Below are 23,791 nucleotides of genomic sequence, written 5' to 3' on the forward strand. Positions count from 1 at the left end.
GCAGAGCGAGGCGGGGCGGGGGGGGGGGCAGAAGGAACCAGACAAACCGCGGCAGCGGCGCTGGCCGCCCCGCCGGCGGGCGGCGAACAAAGCCCAGGTCCGCCCCGCAGCGCGCCCCAGCCGCCAGCGCCCACCCGCGCACCTCGCCTCAGGCGCCGCTACCCGGCCGCGGGTGGGCAGGGGCCGGGCGGCGCCGCCCGCCCGGGAGAGGGGCTAGCGGAGACGCAGCCCCCCGCCCAGCCACCGCCTGTCCCCGCGCACACACGGGCAGGGGCGGACGGGCGGGCGGAGGTACGGCGGGAAAGGCGCCCCCCGCTCACCGGCGGAAGGGCCCCCGCCCCCCTTTCTCCCAACAACGCCGCCGCCCCCTCCCCCGCCGCCGCCCCCTCGCCCCCTCCCGCCCCTCCACCTGCGCCCGCCGCCCACCTGCGGCGCAGAGCAGCACGAGGGACACCACCACCACCAGCGGCGGCTCCATGGCGCGGCGCGAGCGGCGGGCACCCGGCACCGGCGGCTCCGTCCCCCCGACTCCCGGCGGGCACCTCCCCGCGCGCACCGCCCAGCAGGTGAATCAGTCCAGCCCCAGCCCGTCACTTCCGGCCGCCACCCGCCCCAGTCCCACCCCGACGGCCGCTCGGCGGCGCCCGCCCCCGGCGGTGGCACCTGCCGCCGCCCCCCGCCCCGCCCGGTGCCGCCGCGGACCCCCCGGGGCTGCCCGCCGGCGCGGCAGCGTGCGCCCGCACCCCTCGGCGGGGGGAGCCCCCCCCGCGCCGCGGCTCCCCGCGCCTGTCCCGGCGGCGCCGCCTGCAGGCAGGGCTCGCCGGCGCCTGCCCCGGCCCGGCCCGGCGGTACGAACGGCGCGGCGCGCTGGCCCGGGCGCGCGGGGCCCCGTGTGGGCGGGGGAGGGGTGCCCGTGGCAGCTGCAGCGGCGGCCGGGGTGCTGGCGGGGGGCACCGCTCCCGCCGGCAGCTCTGTCCCCGCTGCGGCTGTGGGCGCCCAAAGGGCTCGTCTTCGCCGGTCCCCATAGCAACGCTGCTGCGATGCCGTGTGCTCTCCTGTACGGAGCTTACGTCTTTTGACTGGAAGACCTGGAATGGGAAGAAGACTGGGAAGCGAGACAAAAGGAAGATGAGCCCGCTTGCGAAGGGGGACAGGCAGGTTCCCTTGGGGAGCGTGATGCTGCTGCGTGACACCCAAAATGGCAGCCCCGGCCAATGCTGGAAAAGCACGGTTTGTAACCACATGGAGCAATACCATCAGTTACGCTTGCCAGAAGATAAAACAAGGCTTGGCGATAACTGAGTGTGTTCTAGGAATTTATTCTGTGCATGTGTTACCATACACTGCAGTGGCAAAGCTCTTAACTGACGTGAACGTGTTTCTTTGGTTTATCCTTGTAAAGGGGTAAGTTGTATCGCTACCATACATGCTTTGTTACAGCCACAGCTCTGGCTGTATTAAGAAAGCATCCCCATAACCAAATATTTACAGAAATGCAAAAGCTATGTAGTACAGATTTCACAGTCCAAATGGATTTTGAGAGGGAACGTATTGTTACTTTTGACATCCATAATAAAGCCTGAATACATTTTTATGTGATTACGTTCCATATGTACGAGACGAGAGTTTAAAATGCGACGTTCTTTCTGCCTTGTTGAAAACATCAGCTCAAATGGGTAACTATGCATAAGGGTATTTTCCTAAGCACCTGGCTAAAAAAGAGGCATTATACCTTACGTGCAATAAAGGATCCCTAGCGATGAAATCGGTTGTGTCCCCACTTCTGCTGTAATTATGAATTTATGAATGTGCACGGACATCCTTCAAAATGGTTGTTTACTAAATAAAGCAGCAGCTTTTACTTGCTAGCTCAGAATTAGTTTTTTTGGTAAGCAGGGTAGATGCATTGTCATTTTCCGTGAAGGTTCAGATAAGTACTGCTTGTGTATTGTAAGGACACGACAATTCAAAGGGAGATCTAACAGACACAGTGAAAACACAGCTACCCAATAAGATGCTAGATACTATACATAAAGTGTAGCTTTTCAGGTGGGGAGATCTCAAGCATCATATTTAATGAGGGAACAGAATTGTCTTTCCCTTCTACACAGGAACGAAAATACCATTCATGTAATATGACGCTAAAGGAACCAGTACCTCAAAGAAGGAATATTAAGATTTTGCTTTCTTCTGTGGTTTTATATGTGCTGCAGACTTGTGCTTTAGAGGGCAATCTGACTTGAGTATCCCAGGCTGACTGGGTGAGTGAGGGTTTTTTGCTACACACCCACTTATGTCAACACAGAAATTATATACCATGGAAAGTATAATGAGGCAATCACAGTCATTACAGAAAGAGAAAATGATTTGTCATTAGAATGGAGATGCTCACCCTTCTGTGACATAAATCCGAGCTAGTAATTAAAATAAATACTGTACTGCATTTAGGAAACATGAGGTCCACACTTCATCTAGCCTAGACAGACCTATTCCTGGTCCCTCGTAAATCAAAAGCAACACTGATGCGATCATGTTGACACTCCTGAAAATTGCTCACACTCCTGCGAATTAAGAGTATGTCAGAGTACAATGCCTACATAATTATTATTTTTAAAATGCAAAGAATCTTCCCCCTTCCCCACTGCAAACATTGGTCTGGCTAATAAGGCATAAAGCTACCAGACTTAGTAGAGGATGTGACACTGTGGATTCTCCGTGGCCTGTGCTTCCTGGAACGCTGAACACAGTAAGGGAAAAAGATAACTGTGAAAATGACCACTCACAAAGGAAAAGGTCAGGTTCAAAACTTTTTGAGCAGATTTCTACCACTGCCAGCATTTTGGATTAAGTCCAAAAAAGGCTCCAGGGTGAAGGCAAAATCCAGTCAACAAGGAAGAGATATCCACTGGAGCAGAGGCTTGCGGTCCAGACCCACATTCTACAGATGGGTAATTGTTTAGCATTTCTTTTATGGAGAATGGCGTCTCATGCTCAGGAAACTGAAGATTTATGTTAAATATAAAAAAATAATTTCATGTGTTTAAAATTAAGAAAACCTTCAGTATGAAAACCCCTAAATGTATAGATAGCTTGAAATAAAAAAAATATGATTTTTTTAAAAAAAGTTAACTTTTTTATAATTATTACACAAAAAGCACAAATTTGGAAGTTTAAAATTAGTTTACAAAATCATGTGATGGCACTGTTTGGTATATCCAGAACTAAAGTTTTCAGGACCTGAATAAAATGGTTTGCCTATTTCTGCAACTTTCCTCTACTTTTTGAAGGGAAATTATCCACCAGTTTCAACCTCAGGCTGCGAATAATTTATTTTCCCTGATTTGGAAACACTTCCTTATCTGCCTGACCTTCCAGAAAGTGAAATTGCTATCGATTTGGTTTTTCGAGGGGATGGGTGGAAGAGTATCACGTGAGGTTACTCGCAGGCTTGACCCACAAAAGCAATGAAATGCGAGTCACCCATGCTGCCTTAACACAGGTCACACAGGATGTGACCATGGCATACAAGGAATACAGGGATTTTTTTCTGTTTCAGTTTCTGTCCTGCACTGGAGAAGCTGCTGTGCTCAGCCACTGCAATTCTTGAGGGAAAATTCCCCATAGGGCTGTACAGTTCCCAACACTGATAACAACATGTCTCCATAAGGGCAAGGTGGCAAAATAGGGAAAAAAGATGAAGGGAAGGAGCAAACAGTACCCTGGGGATTTGGGGTCTGGATTTCTAAGTGTAGGAGGGAGTCACTGCATTTTCAAGGACACGTTTTCTCCTGAATCAGCAGAGTCCATTGGTTTACTCTGTCATTTAGGACAGAGCCAGCATGAGGGAGGATGCAGGGGTATTTGTCCAGGGGAGGGGAGGTGGGGTGGGAGGCTGGGACCATTTCTGTTCATTAGTTGCTGGCTGCTGGCGTTAGGTGTGAGTCTGCCCGGAGGCTGGTCATTTAAACTAGAGGTGCCACAGTCCTGCTCTCCCTAGCCCAAATATTCCCACAGGTGTACTTGTACTGGAGCTCACAACACTAGCGGATGAGAGAGTTTGGGAAGCCAGGCTGGCCAAAGATGAATACCTTTTGTTTTCAGCCAGCTGAGCTCCCTGAACCGTTTTCCTGCTTATTTGCCTGTGCCAGCTGGCATAAAAAAGGGGGGCTGGGAGGCAGGCAGGGAAAGGGCAGGATTGTGAATCAGCTGGAATCAGTTTAAGCTGCTATAGCACCACATCCAGAGGTGTGAGAAGGGGAAGGTCCAGCTTGCACGACCATTTTTTGCAAAATAATTTTTGGCATTGCTTATACTGGTGTCTGTGCCATGATGCGAAGAACGGGCATTTCTGTACTGCTAAGCTTTTTGGTGCTAGCTGTCCTTATCAGCATTAGTTCAACTAGCCCAGGGCAAATCAGGCTGATATGCTGAAAATAGCTGCCAGAGTCAAGAGACAGACTACATTAAGGTCTCATCAACATGGGGAGATTACAGCAAAGGATTTTAGAAGGCAAAGTTACAGAGTGCTAAGTATTTCATAATAAAGCGTTGAGCACAGGCTCTCACATTATGTCCCAACTGGCAGAGCCCAGAGCAGTGTAACAACGCTGAGGCGGGGGAGTGCAGCCTTCCAGCTTCCCCCAGGAGGAGTCCAGCGAGGTATCAGGTATCGCCACCCCCTTCCTCACGTCAGCTTCCACGAGGAGAGCACCCCGGTGATGCCTTGAAGTCACCGATCCACACGCGCGGGGTGACCGGATGACTAGGTTCTGCCTTCTTCTTTAACAACCTTGGGCTGTTTCCAATTAAGCTTTTGTGCACTTGCTAACTTTTATAATGGCAACTATATGCAATCCATTACTGGGGAAAATTAAGAAGAAGTAAAGGAAAAATTATCCAACAATAGCTGAGGTTTAATTATCTTCAATTTGGGTTAATGTTTTTCAAGCTGTCTTGTTCAGAGTTAAAATAACATTTAGCACCTCAATCAAGTGACAGTCGCTATCAGCCTAAAATTCACACCTTGCTATGCTCCCCTTTTTGGAGAGACAATTTTTAGCAAAGGCATTTTAAGAGTGCAGCAATTTACACCTTTGTGTCCCTGTGATATTAAAGTCTAGAAATATAATTTGCCTCGAATAATTTTCTCTCAGAGGTTACTTGAATATTTGCATCGGTTAGATGCAGAAACAGCAGAAAGAAGAAACACCAGTCCCCTGAGTTGACCCAAACTTAAAGCTACATAGTTACGCTGTGAAAGAGAAGCAAAATCCATATAATACAAGATAATTTGATTAGTTCAAAGCCCAGAAGAGGAGTGCGTTGTGTGATTCATCTTTATAAAGACTACTAATGTTACATATCTTTTATAAGTTACATATTGGAGATTTATTGGTATTCAGACTTTCATTGTATATGCATGTGGCAGTAAAAGTGCAATGTCTGTTGCCTGGATCATTGACACAATTGACTATACAAATCTGTCCTGTAGCAAACTGTTTTTCTGAGCTAATATTCAACACAGTGACTCCTTGATTGAAGAAAACTTTTCTTAAGAGGAAAAATAGATGCTATGTTCAGAAGTGGTGAGGAAGTGCTTCTTTAGTAGCTGATCTGAAGATTTGCTGTCTCCAAAAGAGGTTACATTCACATTCCTCTCTCCTCTTTTCTCTCTCTTTTCACTGCATTTCAGCTGTGACATTTGCTGATGCCTGTATGAGCCAGCAACAGCATTTCACAGAAAGCACATCCCTAGTCCCCTCTCTCCACTTTCAGTTTTGCATACTTTCCCATGTGCCAGTTTTGACAGAGCTTTGATAGTAATCTCACAACTCAGTGAGCTACTGCAGTTCACCAGACTAGCAAATAATTACTTCCTTCCACTTTGCTGTGGAAATCAGCTTGGTTTACCTGCAGAACGGATTACTGACCATTGCTGGTGCCACAAAAGCAGCACAAGCACAAGCTAAGAGGAGGTGAAGTTGTGAGAAAGGACTGGAAGAACAGGCCCGTGCTTGTTGGTTGTAGCAGTAACTACATCTTCTCGGCTGCCTCATGAAATTTGGCCTTTAGAGTGAAGATAGCTTTATCATGGGACAGTTGTGTTGAAGCACAGCTACACTTATGAAGAAGGGCTGCATTCCCAATCCTACAGCTGTCTGCTTGTAGAGGGAACACAGCATTGACACCCAGCATCCATCCAGAGGTTGCACCCCTAACATGGATCTTTAAAATTACAGCCAGAGAACGACAGCAGTTATGTGCTTCTTCACAGGGTTACCATGGGTTATGCTTGCTTTGGGTTGTATTCTCCAACCAGAGTTGCTCAGCACTGAGGGGGAATTCTTGCATTGCCAGGCTGGAAGTGATCATGAGAGAACTGAAAGGCCAAGGGCAATCTGGAAACTACCTATAAATAAGCAGAGAGGTGTAAAAGCTGGCATCTGTGCATAGGAGGAGAATGTTTGTAGTTTGTTTTTCTAGTGCCCAGAAAAAAAGGGATTGTCTTGTGAGAATCGAAAGGCAGGACTAGGAACAGGATCCACACTTGTGAAGGAGAGGAGAAACTGTGTCTGAAAACCAGGAGCATTCATGAGCTAAGAGTAGTGGGAAGGGATTTTTCCAGCCCTTTATGGAGTACAGTTAAACAGGCAGTTAATCACAGATATGCCAGAGGCAATGGCATTTCATACTTTATCCCAAAATTAACTCAGATCAGTTTTAATAGTGCAGAACTAGCAGCTGATGGTGGCTTGGACTGCGTTACGAACTTTCAGATTATTTTGTTTGTGCCATGTGTTTATAAACAGTGCTTTAGCACTTACCAGCCTCTTTGGTGTCTGTGTCTACCACTTAAGACACCAGTGACATTTTCTGAACTGCTACTCAGCTGCCACTATCCTACTGGGCATCCAAGTTTCTCTTGGTTGCCACTGCTGACATTGCCCAGTCACTACTAAACTGCTCAAAGGCCTTCCCTGAGATGAAATCTGGAAACCCCTGAGGCAAGATCCTCCATAACCAGGGGAAATTACCCCTTCATACCAAGCTTGAGGCATACTTGTTAAGTGGTGTGAGGGACAGCCTGTACCTGGAGTGCACAAGCCGGCTATGCAGTATTTCTCGTGGCTGTCTTAACAACTGTGTTGTGATACAACCATTAGCCAGTGCAAGAAGGTGCATTAAGATGGGAGTCAACTAGAAGTAACACTCAGTTCATCTGACATGCATTCACTTATTCTGCCAGTGAGACCAGATCCCACAGGCGTGCCTAGCGTGCTTGAAGGTCTGGGTACGAGCCAACGGTGGATGGAAGAACAGCATCAGCTCAAAAGACAGCAGGAGGAATAAAAGCAGAAGGGCAAAAATAAGAGATAGGGAGTGCAAGTACAGGATGGGAAAACAAAACGTTTCATCTGCTACTGGCAAACCAATCTTTGTTGCTGATGTAAGGGAGGTGCTCATAGACCTCAAGAACAGGTAGGTAGGTGCCATTTCAGGTCCATCAGCTTGTTCCATGGAGTCAGTAGCTTAGATGCCTACACTTCACTCCTTGTCCCACGCTTCACCTTTCACTCTTTACCAGTGTGAGACACAGTGCTCAGCTGGCTGCTTTCTGAAATATTTCCTGTGTAGGTGTGTGATATTCCCCTTCTCGGGGGAAGCCTGGCTAGTTAGCTCAGGGCTGTAAAATCTGCTGGTCACAGGAGTTTAGGTGTTTCAGGGTAATTGCAACAGCTCTTAGAGCCAAGCTTCTCAAGGTATCTCAGTGCCAACTGCTGTTGTTCCCGACCGAATAGTTAAATAACGCTGAGAATGTCTGTGCTGGGGCCCACAGTTACAAAGATTCTGCCAGTACTTCCATCAAATACCTATTTGTCACTATACATTAAAGAATGGCAATATTCTCCAGTCTGTTTAGAAGCCTTGTACTGGTCAGTCTTTTCTTTTAAGACATCAGCTTCTACTGTCATGAAAAACAGAACTTTCATTAAAAATGAACAAATATCAGAACCTGTTTGCAGCTGATAGACTGGGGAGAAGACCTGCAGAAACCACAATTAAAAAACCAAAAATACCATTAACTTTTTTATCAAGTTTTTGGTTTTTTTTTTTAATAGTGTCTCAGCATTTGGGGGTGTGTGGGGGTGTGTACTCGTAAGTTTTTGGTTTTCAGTATTACACAATAGGGTTTCCTAGAACTTTCTGAGATGGATGCCACCTTCTCCTCCTCCTCATTTCCATATACTCCTGCCTCTTCTGCTTAACCTTCAATGTCACCTCTTCAGGTTCCCTTCCTTGAATTTCATTTTTTTTCGGGTGGATATGTACCCAGGGTACATTTTACCATGGCAATCCCTAAAAGTCTGAAATTCTGCCTAGTAGTGCCTAGGAGCCTGAGAATGCTGAAATTGCTGTTGTGAGTCACTTATAGGTGTCCCTGCTTGAAATTATGTAGCGTGTCAAGGGGATACTGCACAAGCAGATGTGACTGTCTAAATAGCAAACTGTGAGTAAAATAGTCATACTCTTGGCCCCATGTTTCTTCCACTTCATTATGTTGCCCTCCATTTCCCTTACCTTGGGTACTGATCATGTACCGTCAGAGTAGGTCCAGCTGACTGATACACTGGCAAGTGCAACATAAACCAGCCTTTTTTCCTTATTGCTTCCCTCCCCATGACCACACCTGCTGGGTAAGGCAGGGACTTTGGCCCAGGGAACCCACATTTTTTTTCCAGGGTAAAGTTTCTGATTGTCCAAGTTAGAAGTTCTGGAGGAGCCTTCCCCCACGGGTTCAAAAATAAAGGTCTAACAACGTTCAGTACAGAACTTTAGCAGTTTCTGGAATGGAGTGTATGACGTGACTGCTTGAGATAGCAATGGACATTACTTGCTGACCCAAAGAGAAGCCCTCTCAAAAGTGCAGGTGTCTTTTGCTGAGATTTTTCTTCCCTGCTCAGTGCACTTAAACAGCGTCTTGTTGTAACGGAGAGCTCCATTTTGTGATCCAGGTTGACTTGGATGCATTTCTAGTTGCTGGATCATTTAAAATCACACTGCTGTAAAATCTGTAAAAGTTTCACTTGTAAAGGGTTTTTTTTGTGGTTTTGTTTTTTAGGTAGGGTTATGTAATTTTCCTTCCTACTTTATAAACAGGCTAGGTTGGTTTCAATGGTGCTTTGTAATTACATTAGGTCAGGAAAAAATGCTGACAGTGTAAGGAATACATACTTTTACTGATAACAACCTTTGTAATGTGTTGTGTAACTGTTTACAATGAAACCAGTTTTAAATGACCTCCCAGAGAACCAATGAAAAGTATTTGCTCAGTAGAAGTAGCCCATAACTGGAAGTCTAGTACTGTTAACCTGATGGCAAATTAATAATGCCATTGCTATTTGCAGGTGGCACTTATTGCATAATTGTGGTGTATTTGGGGACATTCTGCAAGTAGTCCTCTGCAAATATATGAAACTACTTATAAAATTCTGCAATTCATTTTTTCTGAAAGCATTTTTTCCCTTTTCTCCATGGTTTCAGCTTATTGCATCTTGTTAAGGCAGACTTCAGTGGTGAATGTCATTGTGAATTATATTTTAATCTTTCATCAATTAGTGAAATGCTCCAGGAGGATGAGCAAAATGTATTCACGAGTTCAAAGCCAAATGGGATGACATGGAGAGGACAGTGGGGAGGCCGGACAGCCAGAGCCTTAGTTTTACTGTTTGCTGAAATCTCTTGACTATTTGCTTCATCTGTCTGTTCCCTATTTTTTTCATCTGAATAATTGTATAATTATTTTCTTGTCTGAAAGGGACAGTATGAAAACCTAAGATCAATAACTTACACTTGGCAAAACACTTTGTCCTACCCCTTACTGAAGTGCAAGAAAAGTTGCAGGTGCTGTAATGTCTTAGTATGTAATGCTTAAACATAGCACAATTTAATGCATTTTATGACCTCGCACTGGAAGTTCAGAGATCTGTTTACAGTACAGGGTGGCAAAGGCTGATGTTTGGTCTGCAGTGACATCAAAAGCAGCAGCCCTGGCCCTTCCCTCCCCCCCTGCTCTCACTGCTGGGTGCTACTCCTTTGTGCTTGGGCTGTGTTCATTGCCTTGCAGCCTCTGGGGAGATGGGATAAGGCAAATCCCACAGTTTAGGAGGAGGGAAAGCAGCATCAACCCGGGACAGATGAGGGTCAGGCCCCGCCTCTTTCCGCAGCAGCAAACTTTTTGATCAGCTCAGCTGCCTTGTGAAACCTGATCTTGAGACAACCCGGTATCGATGAAAGCCATTGATACTTCATCTAAGTACAGGCTGCAAGAAAAGTCCTGGCACCGCTGGAAGGAAGGGCCCAGCTCACATGGAGCTCAGAGGTCAGAGCTTCCCCTTGCAAGGTGTCTGCTTCCTATCAGCCCCCAGGCAGCAGCTTGGGATGGCTTAGGCAGCTGCCAACACAGCCCTGCTGTTGGCAGCAGGCGTCTTTACCAGCTTGCTGAATCGATTCCTGAATCACTCACTGCTGGTTATGAATATACATATGAGGATTGGTTAAGAGGATGCATACAAGGATCAACATATGCTTTCCTGATAGCATCATTGGAGGAGGATCGGTTTTGCAAAAAGGCAAGGATGATTCTGTGGCTAGGATTATTACATCAGCTAAAGTGATTGCCATTTTAGCTGAATCTGCTATTAAAAGACTGGCAAAACTATATCTATTATTGTCTGGTTGTGCTACAGTGGTGTCTAAAGGCTCCGCTTATGAGTGGTGACTCTGTTTCACCACGTGCACCAAGTATACATAAAAAGATGTTGATCCCTGCCCTAAGTAATGTGTCTACTCTGTTCTCTAAAGCTAATGTTTCTTTTTAGCTTTCCTAAAGGTGTGCAATTAAACTGTCATAATGAACCCAGCTATTTCAAGATACATTCTTGGAAGAGATGGGGAACTTTAATTTTAGTATTACTCTGATGATGATTGATCTCATATTGTAACCTCATAGCAGGTCAAACATGACTGATTTTCAGCATGACTTCATTTTGTAATAGGCCCTTCTTTTTACGGCTGTAGCCTTCGAGCATTTTTTTCCCAGTCATTTAAGATGGTACTATTCCATATGTTTTTCTTTCCCTTCTGTTGGATATTATTACTCCAACAGCAGAAGCAGCAAAACAGCAAGTGCATCCACACCTCTGCTTCTCCAGTTCACTGGAAATCCATCAAATCAAAAAGCTTTCAGCTCATCAGCTTCAACATGAACTGAAGGGACCAGAAAAGGGAAGGAAGGAGAATGACCCTTCTGTTTGTTCCTGCTTTTGCTGCCCAACATAACTTTTAGTGGCTGGAGGCTGGGGGGTGGGGGGGGGGGGTGGAGGGAGGAGGATCTTTGTGGAGGGAGCAGGGTAGGATACTCTAAAAAATATCCTTTTTTTAAAGCAGATGTTTATAGTTTGCTTTAGCTGGCCTGAAAATAAGTATTTTGTACATACTATCCTTTAGCAGCACAGACAAATCAGGACTGAAACCCAAGTATTTGTAGTCTTGACTAGAACTACAGAGGGTACACTTCTCCCTACAAATGGACTAAATACCATGAATTAACTGACCTTTTTTTGTAAAAAAAAACCCCAAAGCGAAACCCAAAACCCAACAAACAACACCCACTCAACATCTGACACGGACTTGTAATTTAATTAATTCATGCAAAAATGCATCAAAAAATTGGAAGTCTCTGAGGCTCGCTACTCCGGCAGAGGTGCTGCAGCATGGAGGATCTGGCCGAGGGACCATAAGGAGCTTTCTGAGAGCTGGCACAACCAAGAAGCGCAGGCAGAGGGGGGGTTCCCCTGCCTCCCCCCTGCAGCGGGAGGCGCTGAGGCCCTGCCAGGTGGCAGGTCTGGCTCAGCGTGGGGGGCCTGGGAGCGTGGGCGGCTCAACCCCCACACGTACAAACGCAGCCCCCGGGGGGCACAGTGCAGCAGTCAGGAGGGGCGAGTGTGGGTGCTGACCCCCTGACGGCTCCAAGAGGCCAGCTCCAATAGTGCTCATTGCCCCCTGAGAAGAAACCTAGCCATGGTTTCCACTTGGCCAAAAGGCAGCGCCAGAAGGCACGTGGCGACCCTGACAGAGCGCCCAGGTGAACACACAGCTGGCTGGGTCACAGCCGCAGGGAGTGCCGGAGCCTGTCACTGCTAGCGGAGGGCAGCAGAGATAACACCTGTGTGAGGTGCGACCAGGTGGGCCATCTGCTCAGCCTGGTGGCAGAGCTGGAAGGGGAAGCAGAGAGGTTAAGGAGTGTCAGGGAGCGTGAGAGGGAGATAGGCTGGTGGAGCCGCTCCCTGCCATCGCTGGGGCGAATGCACCAGATGGACACATCATAAGAAGTGGAGGCTCCCCTACCTACTTGCCACCAGGCACAAGGAGGGGTCCTAAGTGCCAGGGAGGAATGGAAACAGGTCCCTGGCTTGGGGTAGCAGGTGAATCACCCTACGACCTCCTTCACCTTCCCAGGTACCCCCATACCATAGGTATGGGGCTCTGGAACATGGCAGCCAGGAAATCTCTGATGTAGACAAAAGTCTGTACAGGTCGGTGGAGTTACTTGGGGAGAGTTGGTCAACCCACACGTGATGAACACCTCTGCTAAGAAGAAAAAAAGGTGGTTGTCATCAGCAACTCCATTCTCAGAGGAACAGAGGGCCCGATATGCTGACCGGACCCAGCCCAACAATAGGGAAGCCTGCTGCCTCCCTGGGGCTCGAGCAAAGGATGTTACTAGAAAAGTCCCTTGCCTGGCACGGCCCTCTGAGTACTGCCCCCATTACTGGTCTTGCAAGTGGGCAATCATGAAGTCCAAGTGACAAGAAGTCTGAGGGCAATCAAGAGAGACCTCAGGGCCTTGGGGTGACTGGTTGAGGGGATCAGGAGCACAAGTAGTGTTTTCTTCTATCCTGCCAGTTGCAGGGAACGATGAGGCACATAATCGGAAGATCTCACAGATCAGTACCTGGCTCTGGGCCTGGTGTCAATGGCTAAATTTCACTTTTTTTGATCATCGGTCAATTTACACAGCACCAGGCCTGCTGGCAACAGATGGGGTTCACCTGTCTCAAGGGGGAAAAGGATCCTAGGTCAGGAGTTAGCAGGGCTCATTGAGAGAGCTTTAAGGTAGATTCAGAAGCGGAAGGGAATAAAACTGAGCTCTTTAGAGATGCACCCAAGGGTGGCATGCCTGGGTTGGAGGTGAGATCAATAGTGCAGCTGAAGTGCATCTGTGCCAATGCCCAAAGCATGGGCAACAAAGAGGAGCTGGAAGCCCTCATGCAGCAGGAAGACTATGACATAGTCACCATCATGGAAACATGGTGGGGTGACTCGCATGACTAGAGTGCTGCCATGGGTGGCTACAAACTCTTCAGAAGGGATAGGCTATGAAGGAGAGGCAGTGGGGTAGCTCTGTGTGTTAGGGACTGAGTTTTGACTGCCTAGAGCTTAATGATGGTGACAATAGGATTGAGTGTTTATGGGTAAGGATTGGGGAGGGCCAATAATGCTGATACCCTGGTGGAAGACTGTTACAGACCACCTAACCAGGTTGAAGAGACAGTTGAAACATTCTACAGGCAGCTGGGAGAAGTCTCAAGGTTGCTCAGGGGGGACCTCATTGCTCTCTACAACTACCTGAAAGGAGGCTGTAAGCAGGTGGGGGTAGGTCTCTTCTCCTAGATAACAAGTGGTAGGACAAGAGGAAATGGCCTCAATTTGTTACACCAGGGGAGGTTTACATTGGATATTAGGAAAAAATTTCTTCAATGAACGGGTGGTCAAGCATTGGACCAGGCTACCCAGGGAGGTGGTGGAATCGCTGTCCCTGGAGGTGCTTAAAAAATACATAAATGTGGTGCTTAGGGACATGGTTTAGTGGTGGACTTGGAAGTCCTGGGTTAATGGTTGGACTTGATGATCTCAGAGGTCTTTTCCAACCTAAATGATTCTATGATTCTATGGAAAAGTTAAAAGATGTCCAGTGAGGAAAAATACAAAGTGCCTCTAAATTAAGTATAAACAGACAGAAGTAGATGGTTATGATACAAGTAATAACACCTAACTGCCTACTTACTAGCTATTTATGTTTCCTGGGAGAGGCTTTAAGCAAGGATTTAAATAAATTAACTTGGTGGCCCTTTTTTTTTTTTGGGGGGGGGGGTCTGGTATCCTTTGATGCCACTGATGATCAAAAGAAAAAGCAGAAAGGTGTTATGTGCAATGAAAGATGATACCACCTGACAAAGCAGAGGCCAAGAAGGTGAGCAGATTGAAAGGATGTAAGAAAATTTAGACAGATTAAATCTCAACCAACACAGGACCGAAACAAGTAGTATTTTTGAGGTGGTGGGAAAATGGAAATAACGGAGAGGCACAAAAGCAGACGTGGTATGGTCCAAGTGATGAGGGTGGAATAAAGATATGTTTAAACTAGAATTTAAAAAACCAAGATTTTACCTGCTAAACTGGGGGAAAAGTGATGGCAGCAGCTTATCTACATGACTTTGCTATAACATAAGAAGCAAACACTTGGTAACTTAAGAGAACTTACCATGAAGTGCAAAACAATTACTTATAATGCAGATACAATTCGCCTCTAGTTGAAGACAGGGAATAAACTGAGCCTCAAGTGTGTCTTGGGCTACGAAGAGTCCTGTGCTGCCCTCAGGACCTGGATGAGGCTTTGTGCCACCTCTGCCTTGTGAGATCCTTTCCAGATGCCTCACACTTTCTTCTAATAGATTCTGTTGCCTTTCTCTGTAGGTCTGTATCTTTTACAGCATTTTAGAAGTGCCTAGTATCTCTTCAGACAGTCAAAACAATCCTGGCTTTTTGATGAGTTTACATTTTGCTTCAAGAATTTAAAGTGAAGACCCCACAATCTTCCCCTTAGCAATTTGTATTCAGGTTTCTTTGTCCCTATCATGTATCTTTGCTCACATACAAATGGGAAATGGGTGGCCTATTATGAATATGACGATATTTGTGTATTTACCAGTGCACAGAAGTTACTCTCACCAACCTTCAGGACCTCCACTGCCACCAGTAACAATCTGGCTGCAGGGACTGTTACCTTTATGCAGAGATTTTTCTTAGGATCTAGTCCAAGACTCATTCCACCAGAAATACTTGAAACCTGCCCATGTTGGCACAAATATAAAATCCATTTTTCCCCGTTCTTCATTATCACAGATGAAATATATATTTAATAAAAACTGAAACCAAACAAATCCCCTCAAATGCTGTTCTTTATTGCCAGAAAGGAAAAAGGTTGAGCCAGATTCTGATCTTTATGTTTCCACTGCTTATCTCTTATATTTGTTAACGGTTATAAAATGATCAGCTACTTTACAGCTGAGCAGAACAGAGCCATGTTATAAACATCAAAGGCTGATCAGCTTGGAAACAGGGATTAGGAGATTTTGAAGCATGTTTCAAATGCATTAGAAACACACGATGACCCTGTGAAACTGCCCCAAGTGGAAAAAGCTGCCCCTGTAGCTGTGTGCCACCAGCTGAGGACCACCGTGGGAGAGGGCAGTCTGATGGGTGCTGCTGACTCAGGGCAAAGGCTCATCCTGGGATTTCCAACACTTCTGGTGATATTCCACCCATTCTCCCTCTCTGGCCACTATAACTACAGGTATAGGATCCAAGAAGATGTTTTAGAAGAGGCAGACATCACTCTCTGGAGGTCAGGCTATTGATGTCTGACAGAGGAAGGTGCAGTTCAGTGACACGGAACAAAAGCAACCCCTCTCATCTTACCCTGCACCCCATCTCCCTCTTCTTTAGCTTCTGTCTTTTCAGGCAATTCTGTTACAAAACAACCCTTCAAAAGTCTGCCTCAGAACCCCTGTGGGGACAATGAGTTGCCCGGGAGAAGCAAACAGCAAGAGGGAAGGGGGCAGATAAACCAGGAGCTTCTTAGGGCTCAGCTGGGGAATGTAGCATATCCTTCAGTTGCACCAAAGGAATAGTGCACTGGCTTGAGCATGACAGAAACAAAGAGGACAGGAGGAAACACAGCCTGAGAGAGAGGTTTGTCCCTGTTAAAGTGTTGGTGATACTTTTTAATAGATGTGGAGGTAAGGTACCCAGTTATAATCTCTTGTATTTGAAAATGTTGACCGCAGGCGATACAAATGAAGGATATATTAATAGGAGCAAATAAAGCTAGACAAATAATGTTTGACACTTCCCTACATCCTCTGCTCAGCTAACTCTACATTTCTACATTAAGAGAGCTCATTGTTAAGGATACACGGGGAACAATCACAGCAAAAAATGCTTCAGGTAAAATAGGGTGATAAAGGCAAACAGTTCAACAATTTAAGTGCATTTTAAGCACTAATAAATTCGTAAGCACTGGTGAAGACATAATCTTTTAACAAAGTGAGGCAAGTAAACAAATATAAGAGCTACGTTTGTAGTTAGCCTACGGGAAGAAATAAGAAACAACCAAATGAATAAAATAACTCTTTGAGTTAAACAGCCTGTAGGGACCATTTAAATTCAAGCCAACACAGATGCCAGTTTCAGTTTTTAAAGACCAGGAGGGATGCTTAGAAATGCAAACCTTTTTTTAAAAAACTATTATAATATTCAGAATAATTCATTTAAAGACCTCCTTTTTCTGAAGGTCTTCAGGGTCTTAATTGTGTCTCTGAAGTGAGTGAGGCTATTTAAGGAAAAAATAACAGAAGCAGAGAAAAAGATACTGTTCAAGAAGATAATAAAAAGACAGCCTTTAAAAATGTAAAAGAAGCCTAACCTTCCAAGGAAAAAAAAAAAAACAAACAAAACCCAAGAAACAAACAAACAAACCAAACAGCTCACAGATATTTAACTGCATGCAAAACAAAACACTGTCTACAAAAAGGCCCTTATATTTTCAAAGATATGTTAGGAGTTCACAGCAAATATTGTTTTAAAGTCCATTTTCTTCTAAGAATTAGACAACATTTTTGTCACGTTACAGTATTTTGTGCCAGCGTAACTGCGTTCAAACAAAAAGCTACAGTGATGCAAATGCTCTTCCTCCCCCCAAGTGCCTAAATCCAAAAATTAACTTCCAGACAAGACAATCACAGGCAAAACCAAAGGCAACAAAAAGGAACATTTGAAACAGTTAAAATGAAAGAGAAAAATAAAAACATGCAGGTCTTATCTATACATTATAAAAGAAACCCAAAAAATTACATATAAAACCCCAGAGTGCTTTTAAGATTCTGAAATGCCTCAAGCAGCGTTCCCAGCATGAGCTAGTTCTGTCATGAACTACAGCAAGAAGCAGAAGGTGGAAGTTACAGCTGTCTTTCAAAGTAACTTTTTTTTAATACAGAAAGATATTTTTTGTGAATTTCAGAGATCTAGAGAAGTGCTTTCTTCAGCTAAAACCAGAAGTCAAGAAGTAGAATAAAACCTGAAGTAAATCAGAGGTAGAAAAAAAATTAGTGTAGGGCAGCAACAAAAAAAGAATGAAAATACAGTGGATGGAAAAGTGGAATTAAACATGGGGGGAAAAAATAGCTGAATTTCTTTTTTTTTTTTGTATGTATGTATACTTTTTCCCTGTGTGCTTTTTTTTTCTTTTTCTGAATGAGATTAGTTGTTCCAAATATTCAATTTATTTTACCAGGCAAAATCAAACAAGAAGGGAAGGCAGGGCAGTCAGGAATGCAGCACTTTTCACACTGAAATCTGATACCACCAAGCTGGATGTAGCCGCCGTAAAGCATTTCTTGGTCAAAGGGGGGGTGATTAGCAAAGTGAACTCTGAATCGTGTTTCATTGTGCACGGCTCGGGGGCGGGGGGGGGAAATAAATAAATAATAATTAAAAAGTAACAAAAACATTAGACCGAAAAGACTACGAACAGCTTGGTGGAGAAGAAGAACATAACGAAAATAAAATATTGAAGTGGTATCACTGGAACAGCATGTTGACCGTGTGAACTTTTAAAGTAATTTCTAAGATTTTTATCCCATTTTTTTTTGCACATAAGCAAAACCCAGATCGTTGAGAGATCAACGTGCAGGGGCTATACGGGGCTCTATATACAGGGATAAAGCTGACTAGGCAAAAACTGCACCAGCCTGCCAAAACGCTATCATCTAATAGGGGAACAAACGGCACAGCCTGAACCCGGAGCAGTTCAGGCAGCCCGGCCCCGCTGCGTGCCCCTGCGCAGCCAGACACCGCCTGGGGCGGGCGGTTCAGCCACTGAAAAGGTGCAATCCCTGGAACAACAATGCTGCGATTTTCCTTTGGTGCTGACAGTGAGAGATGAGGCTTTCCGGGAATTTTGATTTCCGATCGGGGAAAACAATGATATTCCTACCTCAGCAATTAAGTACCGAATTAGCTTATTTTAAAGAAAATGTTTGTCCGTGCTGTATGTGCTTTTACGAATCTACATGGACTAGAAATAATCTGTTAAAAATGCATGGAGTAACTACCCCAGCACGTGTCACAGTAAAACGGACCAGAATAACGACGTTAGTGGTAACCCAGCATCTAATTACCGCACATCCAGCTATCTGTTCCTCCTTCGGATACTTAGGAAAAAGGAGGTCAGTGGTGTGACTTGAGGGTTAACAAATGCAGCCTGCCTCTGCCAGCACGGGAAACATGCGAATACCTGCCATGCATTATTTACCATGTTTTAACTATGATAACCATGTTTACAACCGTCACTCAAGGTTTGTCTCTACTAGCGCATTTTTGGCCTCTCGCTGGCATTGGTAGCAGCTTCCCTGGCTGTACCACTCAGGTACCCTTGCTTGCAATTCTGCTATAATAAGTGTAAGAGGGGCTGCTCCTATCAGCCTCTTCCACGCAGCTGCCTGGCAGCAGCAGGGCTGTTGGCAATAACAGGAACGCGAGACATTTGCTCCTTATGGCCATCATTAGTGCCAGATAACAGAAGCAGGGCCAGGGTTTGGTGGTTTTTTCCCTTTTTGTATTTTTTCTTTTCTTCTTTCTTTCTAGCACTACTATCCAGAACATCAAAAGGAAAGAGCAGAAAGAAGCAAAATGTGGAAAAGAGAGATCGGCAATCAAAATGTACAAGAAGAAAACAAAAGAGGAAAGAGGCAGACAAGGAGGCGCTGTAAGGAATTAAAATTAAAAAATAAATTTACACTTCATTGCTATTGTATGGGGTGTTTGTCTATATGAGACATGCACCCATGTCTCAGAAAATAAGCCTGTCTCAAAAAGAACATGCTTTTCTAGCTAGATTTGTATTTCACAGTGCTATAAACCCATTTAACAATTTAGGTTATGTATTACCATTTAAATCCTGAAAGTAACCCGGGCTGGGTGTGTATACCTTCATTTCATTTAACTGGTTCATCATATGTTGCTGCTTATTTGCTGTCTTTGTCTGGGTGGAGTCCTATGAGAACTGGTTCCTTCACAAACTTCTCAGTTCTGCTGCTTGTGAAATGTATGTAGCTCATCACAGGTACACATTTACTTTCTAAATATACCTCTATGGCCTTTGTTATTCATCCTAACCCAGCAAGAACTTCCTTGATTTGTAGGACTGATAATATGATCCTTACTTTTAATGGCAATTTCTCATGTTTACAAACTTTCCCAGACAACCTTTATGAGTCAGAACCAGGGATGAAACAGCCAAGTGCAGTTCTGCTGAGCTATGGGTGCTAGCCCTGCCAGCAAAAGATGCTAATTACGATGAAGAAATTATAAAACATAAAGCAGATCAAGAGGAAGGTGGACCTTTAATGGACAGTGTCAACATCATTGGGGTTGTCTATTAAGGGTGTTCTTGAGTGATCAAGTAGTTCTGCATAAACACATTTTATTAAGCAAGGAGTATTTAACCTCTTGCTAGGGTATATTTGTAAATACTGGAAAACCAGTCTTCAGATTAGAGGAAAATGTGGGATGCCTAATACCTAATGGGTAAGAATGGGAATGGATATTGGGAAGATAAGAAACTATTACACCCAGCTGCTGGTAGGAAACAAGCACAGTGCCCGTTTCAGACATAGGGTCTTGAGGAGCACAGTGGGGACACAAGTAAGAAGTTGCAGCCTGAGAGGTGGCACTGCCTTTCTGCTGTCAGTCCTGCACACTGGCTGCTCCCCTGGGCTCCTGTGCATGTTCTCTCTGGGCTACAGACCACACCGAATGCCAGCACTCGTGGCACAGAAGCTGCCTCTGCCATTGCCTATGCTGCCTGGCCTCCTGCATGAGGTCTTTGACCTGTGGGCACCTGGGCTGGGCTTCCACATGTATTGCACGTAGAGTTTTGGGAAGCTGGCACTGCTGCAGCTGGAGACTCTTGAATTTTCCAGTCATTGCCTGTGCAGAGTGGCCTTTTGATTCTGCCTGAGCAGACCTGCACAGCCGCTCAACATGTGGAGACCTTACAGTTAACAGGTTCTGCAACTTGAAGCAGTACTACAAACGGACCAGGTGATGAGATGACACATAGTCTTACAGGCTTGTTTTCTTTGTGCTGCAAAAAGTCTTTTAATGTTGGAAGAAAATCCTGGAGGAGAGAGCACTGCTGCTGGTGTTTCACAGCTCGTCATTTGTTGTGGTTTATTTGGTCACTAGATCAACAAGGAGCCTCACTCTATTCTGTCAAAATAACTTCGATTACAAAAGGACTTGCTATGAGGAAATGAGCATTAGTGTTTGGGCAGAGATTGCTGAAATGGGTGGTTGGCTACACACCAATTAAAACAATCTTTGTTCAAAAGCTCACGTATAGGAGTTCCAAGATCTGGATAATTCCCACTCATCAGAAGGCTAAAAATTTGGCTTATATTAGGAAAACATACTGACTGACATTTAGACATGCTCAGTGTAGCTACTACGTCAGAAAAGTGGGAATAACTTACAACTTCAGGTACAATGGAAAGGAATGCGTCTTGCTGAGTTGACAGTAAAACCTGAAGCTGTCCAACTTTCAGTTCGGTTTATTCATTATACTCACTGACACAGAAAGATTTAATAAGACGATTTGCCAGAACTCAACATTTATTAACAGTTTTGTTAATCAGCTTCCAATTAATTAGAAATCTCTGTTAAACAAAAAAAAATTAGTAATCAGGTAATGATTTGGTATTTTCAAGTAGAATTGGGAGATAAGCAAATCTGGGCAACAGCAGCTGGTACTGGGGGTAAAAATGGACACACTTAGAAAGCTTCTTACTTTGGGAAAACTGCTCCGTAAGACAAATACTTTTGATAACTTTCAGCTAAATACCTCTATCATTCATCTACTGAAATACATTTTTATTCCATTCACCAAAACATCTGAGTAATTAATGAATATGTTGTTACTGTTTCAAACTTTTTTGGATTTTGCAAGTCTGGTATCTTTTTGTCATTATTTGCTCATTATCCTGACTGGGATTTTTTTGCTATTTGTGGTCACCCATACTTCCTCCTTCTGTTCACTGCTGAAGTAATGATGCAGTATGCGTGCTCACACGCATGCTTTCGACATCTTTAATTTCTTGCATCAGCTCCATGATGACTTTTCAGGAGAGTTCATCTGTAGGCCATAATTTGCCATAATAATAAAAGCTCAGGGTCAGAAAGTTAGACGTATGTGGAGTACAGGACTTGACATTTTCAGTGCTGAACATCAAAGTACAAAACTAAGGAAGGAGACCTGTGATGGATTTGAAACCTGATGCATTGTGAAACACCAGGAGTGCAAATAAACGTTTTGTATCAGCACAGAGCGTATGTTCCTAGACAGTCTGCTGTAGACGCCTATGGTTCAGAAGCTATCTGATGTTCCTATCATACCCTCCCAATTTTCATCGTTTCTTTTGTTTCCAAATTAACATTTAGATGCATTTTAGTACATTGATTCTTTGGAAGGGCTGCTCTGGGATGGCAGTTCTTTGCAACAGCTAACTCTCTGGTTTGAGCAGTAATTCTCATTGTGGACAGTTCATGAGGGGGAGCGAGTTAAATTAATCATGCAGCAAAATGTATAACACTGCAGAAGTCAATGGAGGCACTTTGCATGTACAGCAGCGCTGCTGAGAGCACATCTCTCACCATTATCTATAAATGATGTGGAAGATTCCCCTCCAGCAGCATATTGATTTAACAGCCTATAAACACACACAACATAATACTTTCTGTTGTTCTCAGTCCACAATCAAAGCAAGTTCAAGGACGTAAACCCAAGTATTATCAGCTAGGTTACTCCAGTGAATTTATACTACACCCACTAGTAAACATCTTTCTGCTCCGCTTTCTGCAAGACCAAAGTATCACATGGAGAAGTCCAGGACAGAAACACATAGAAAGGAAATGCCATGACTGAGTTATGCCCTAGAAATGCGATCACTGGCCATAGCCACCAACAGCAGCTAAATGAAGGCAGACCAGATAGTCCAGTATTTAATCCTGTTTGATAGGCACTGGTTTCTAAACAGTGTTACTGGGATGAGAAAGAGCAGCAGGTACACCTACAGGCCACTCAAGGAGCACCAGAACCAGGGGAACTTGATTTCCTGCATATTTGTCATATGCATGACCAACTCGGGTGGTTTTCCTGCTGCTGGAGGGTCCTGCTCCTTGTCTCTGCTTCCTCTAGCCTTTCCCAGGTAAACTCTAGTGTATTGTAAAGTATGAGCTCACACAGCAGTTTCAGAAGGTAATTACTAGAGTCTCTCTATATTGTAACGATGTGTACAAGCATTATTTTTGAGCCCTCTGTATATCTGTGAAGTTGCATTGGCCAGTATGTCCTGAGCTACTGAGGAACAGGGAGGACTCACAGGTAGACAAATACAGCAATTGGAAGCATGATCACGAAAGGCTTGTTCCTGTAGAAAAATGGCTAAAAATGGGAAAGTTCAGTCATTAAGTCCCTGAACCTAGGTCCATTTTTATGGTAAAGAGATACCAAATTCACCAAACTGTCACAATATACATGTTGTTGATGTCAGATGGAGGGAATGATGGTTCTGGCAATTTGAGAACTTCCCATGGCATTGATACAACAGCAAATAAATCTTCGTTCTGAAATTACACTAGAGTAATGTGAACACAAACACAAAATATTTGGAAAAAAGCGCAGAAATGCACATGAAATAATATAATCTTATATTTTATGCGCACACACACCTGCAGATGAATGTATTACCGGGGATTTAATTCTATTGTTTTGAGTTTTGAAGAATTAATTTACCTTTGCTTACAGATGGGCTAGAGATTATCAAGTTAAAAGCACAGGACATGCAAAATCTTTTAGTATGTCAGTTTATCAAACACGTTTACAAAATACTTTAACTCATATCCATTTTTTCTGGATGAACTCACCTATTTTGTTGATTAAAAAAGTGTTCTTTTTCTTTTGTACAATAATAAGAGTTTTAAAGGGTAAAGACGGTTCGGTTTACTGTTAATTATCTTCAGGTTTACCGTTAATTAACTTCAGCTGTTAATATTAAAATTTTAGAGTCTCTAGATAACTAGAGTACTCTAGTGTGTGCTTCTAAATGTGTGGGATTTGTAATGGAGGTCAGAAACAGGAATTGCAAAATGTAAGAGTCTGAGAATCTAGTTTATAAGCTCTCGGAGTAGTGGCAGTAGGAAAAGGAGATGGCAAACACAGTCCCAATCCAAAATTCCTCTCATAAAAATTCCAGAAATTAATTCGTTTGTTTGCTTGCTTCATCAGCAGTTGTTTGCTGCTAAAAAGGTCAGGGACTGTTTTTTTAAACAA

General features: G+C 44.4%; 1 protein-coding gene across 3 annotated transcripts in view; it reads right to left on the bottom strand.

Moving 5' to 3' along the window:
- Positions 1-23,791, bottom strand: part of CXADR (CXADR Ig-like cell adhesion molecule) — a 74,045-nt gene that overhangs the window by 36,573 nt on the left and 13,681 nt on the right. For 2 of the 3 annotated variants that reach the window (XM_055701945.1, XM_055701944.1), the window contains exon 1: positions 427-582. The exons of the other annotated variant lie outside the window; for it this stretch is intronic. In XM_055701945.1, the coding sequence (XP_055557920.1) occupies positions 427-478 (52 nt within the window). In that variant the 5' untranslated portion in view covers positions 479-582. Of the gene's footprint in view, positions 1-426; positions 583-23,791 lie in introns of those variants that run through there. 3 annotated transcript variants of the gene reach the window in all.

The sequence above is a fragment of the Falco cherrug genome, chromosome 2 (assembly GCF_023634085.1).
Source record: "Falco cherrug isolate bFalChe1 chromosome 2, bFalChe1.pri, whole genome shotgun sequence".
NCBI lineage: Eukaryota > Metazoa > Chordata > Aves > Falconiformes > Falconidae > Falco > Falco cherrug.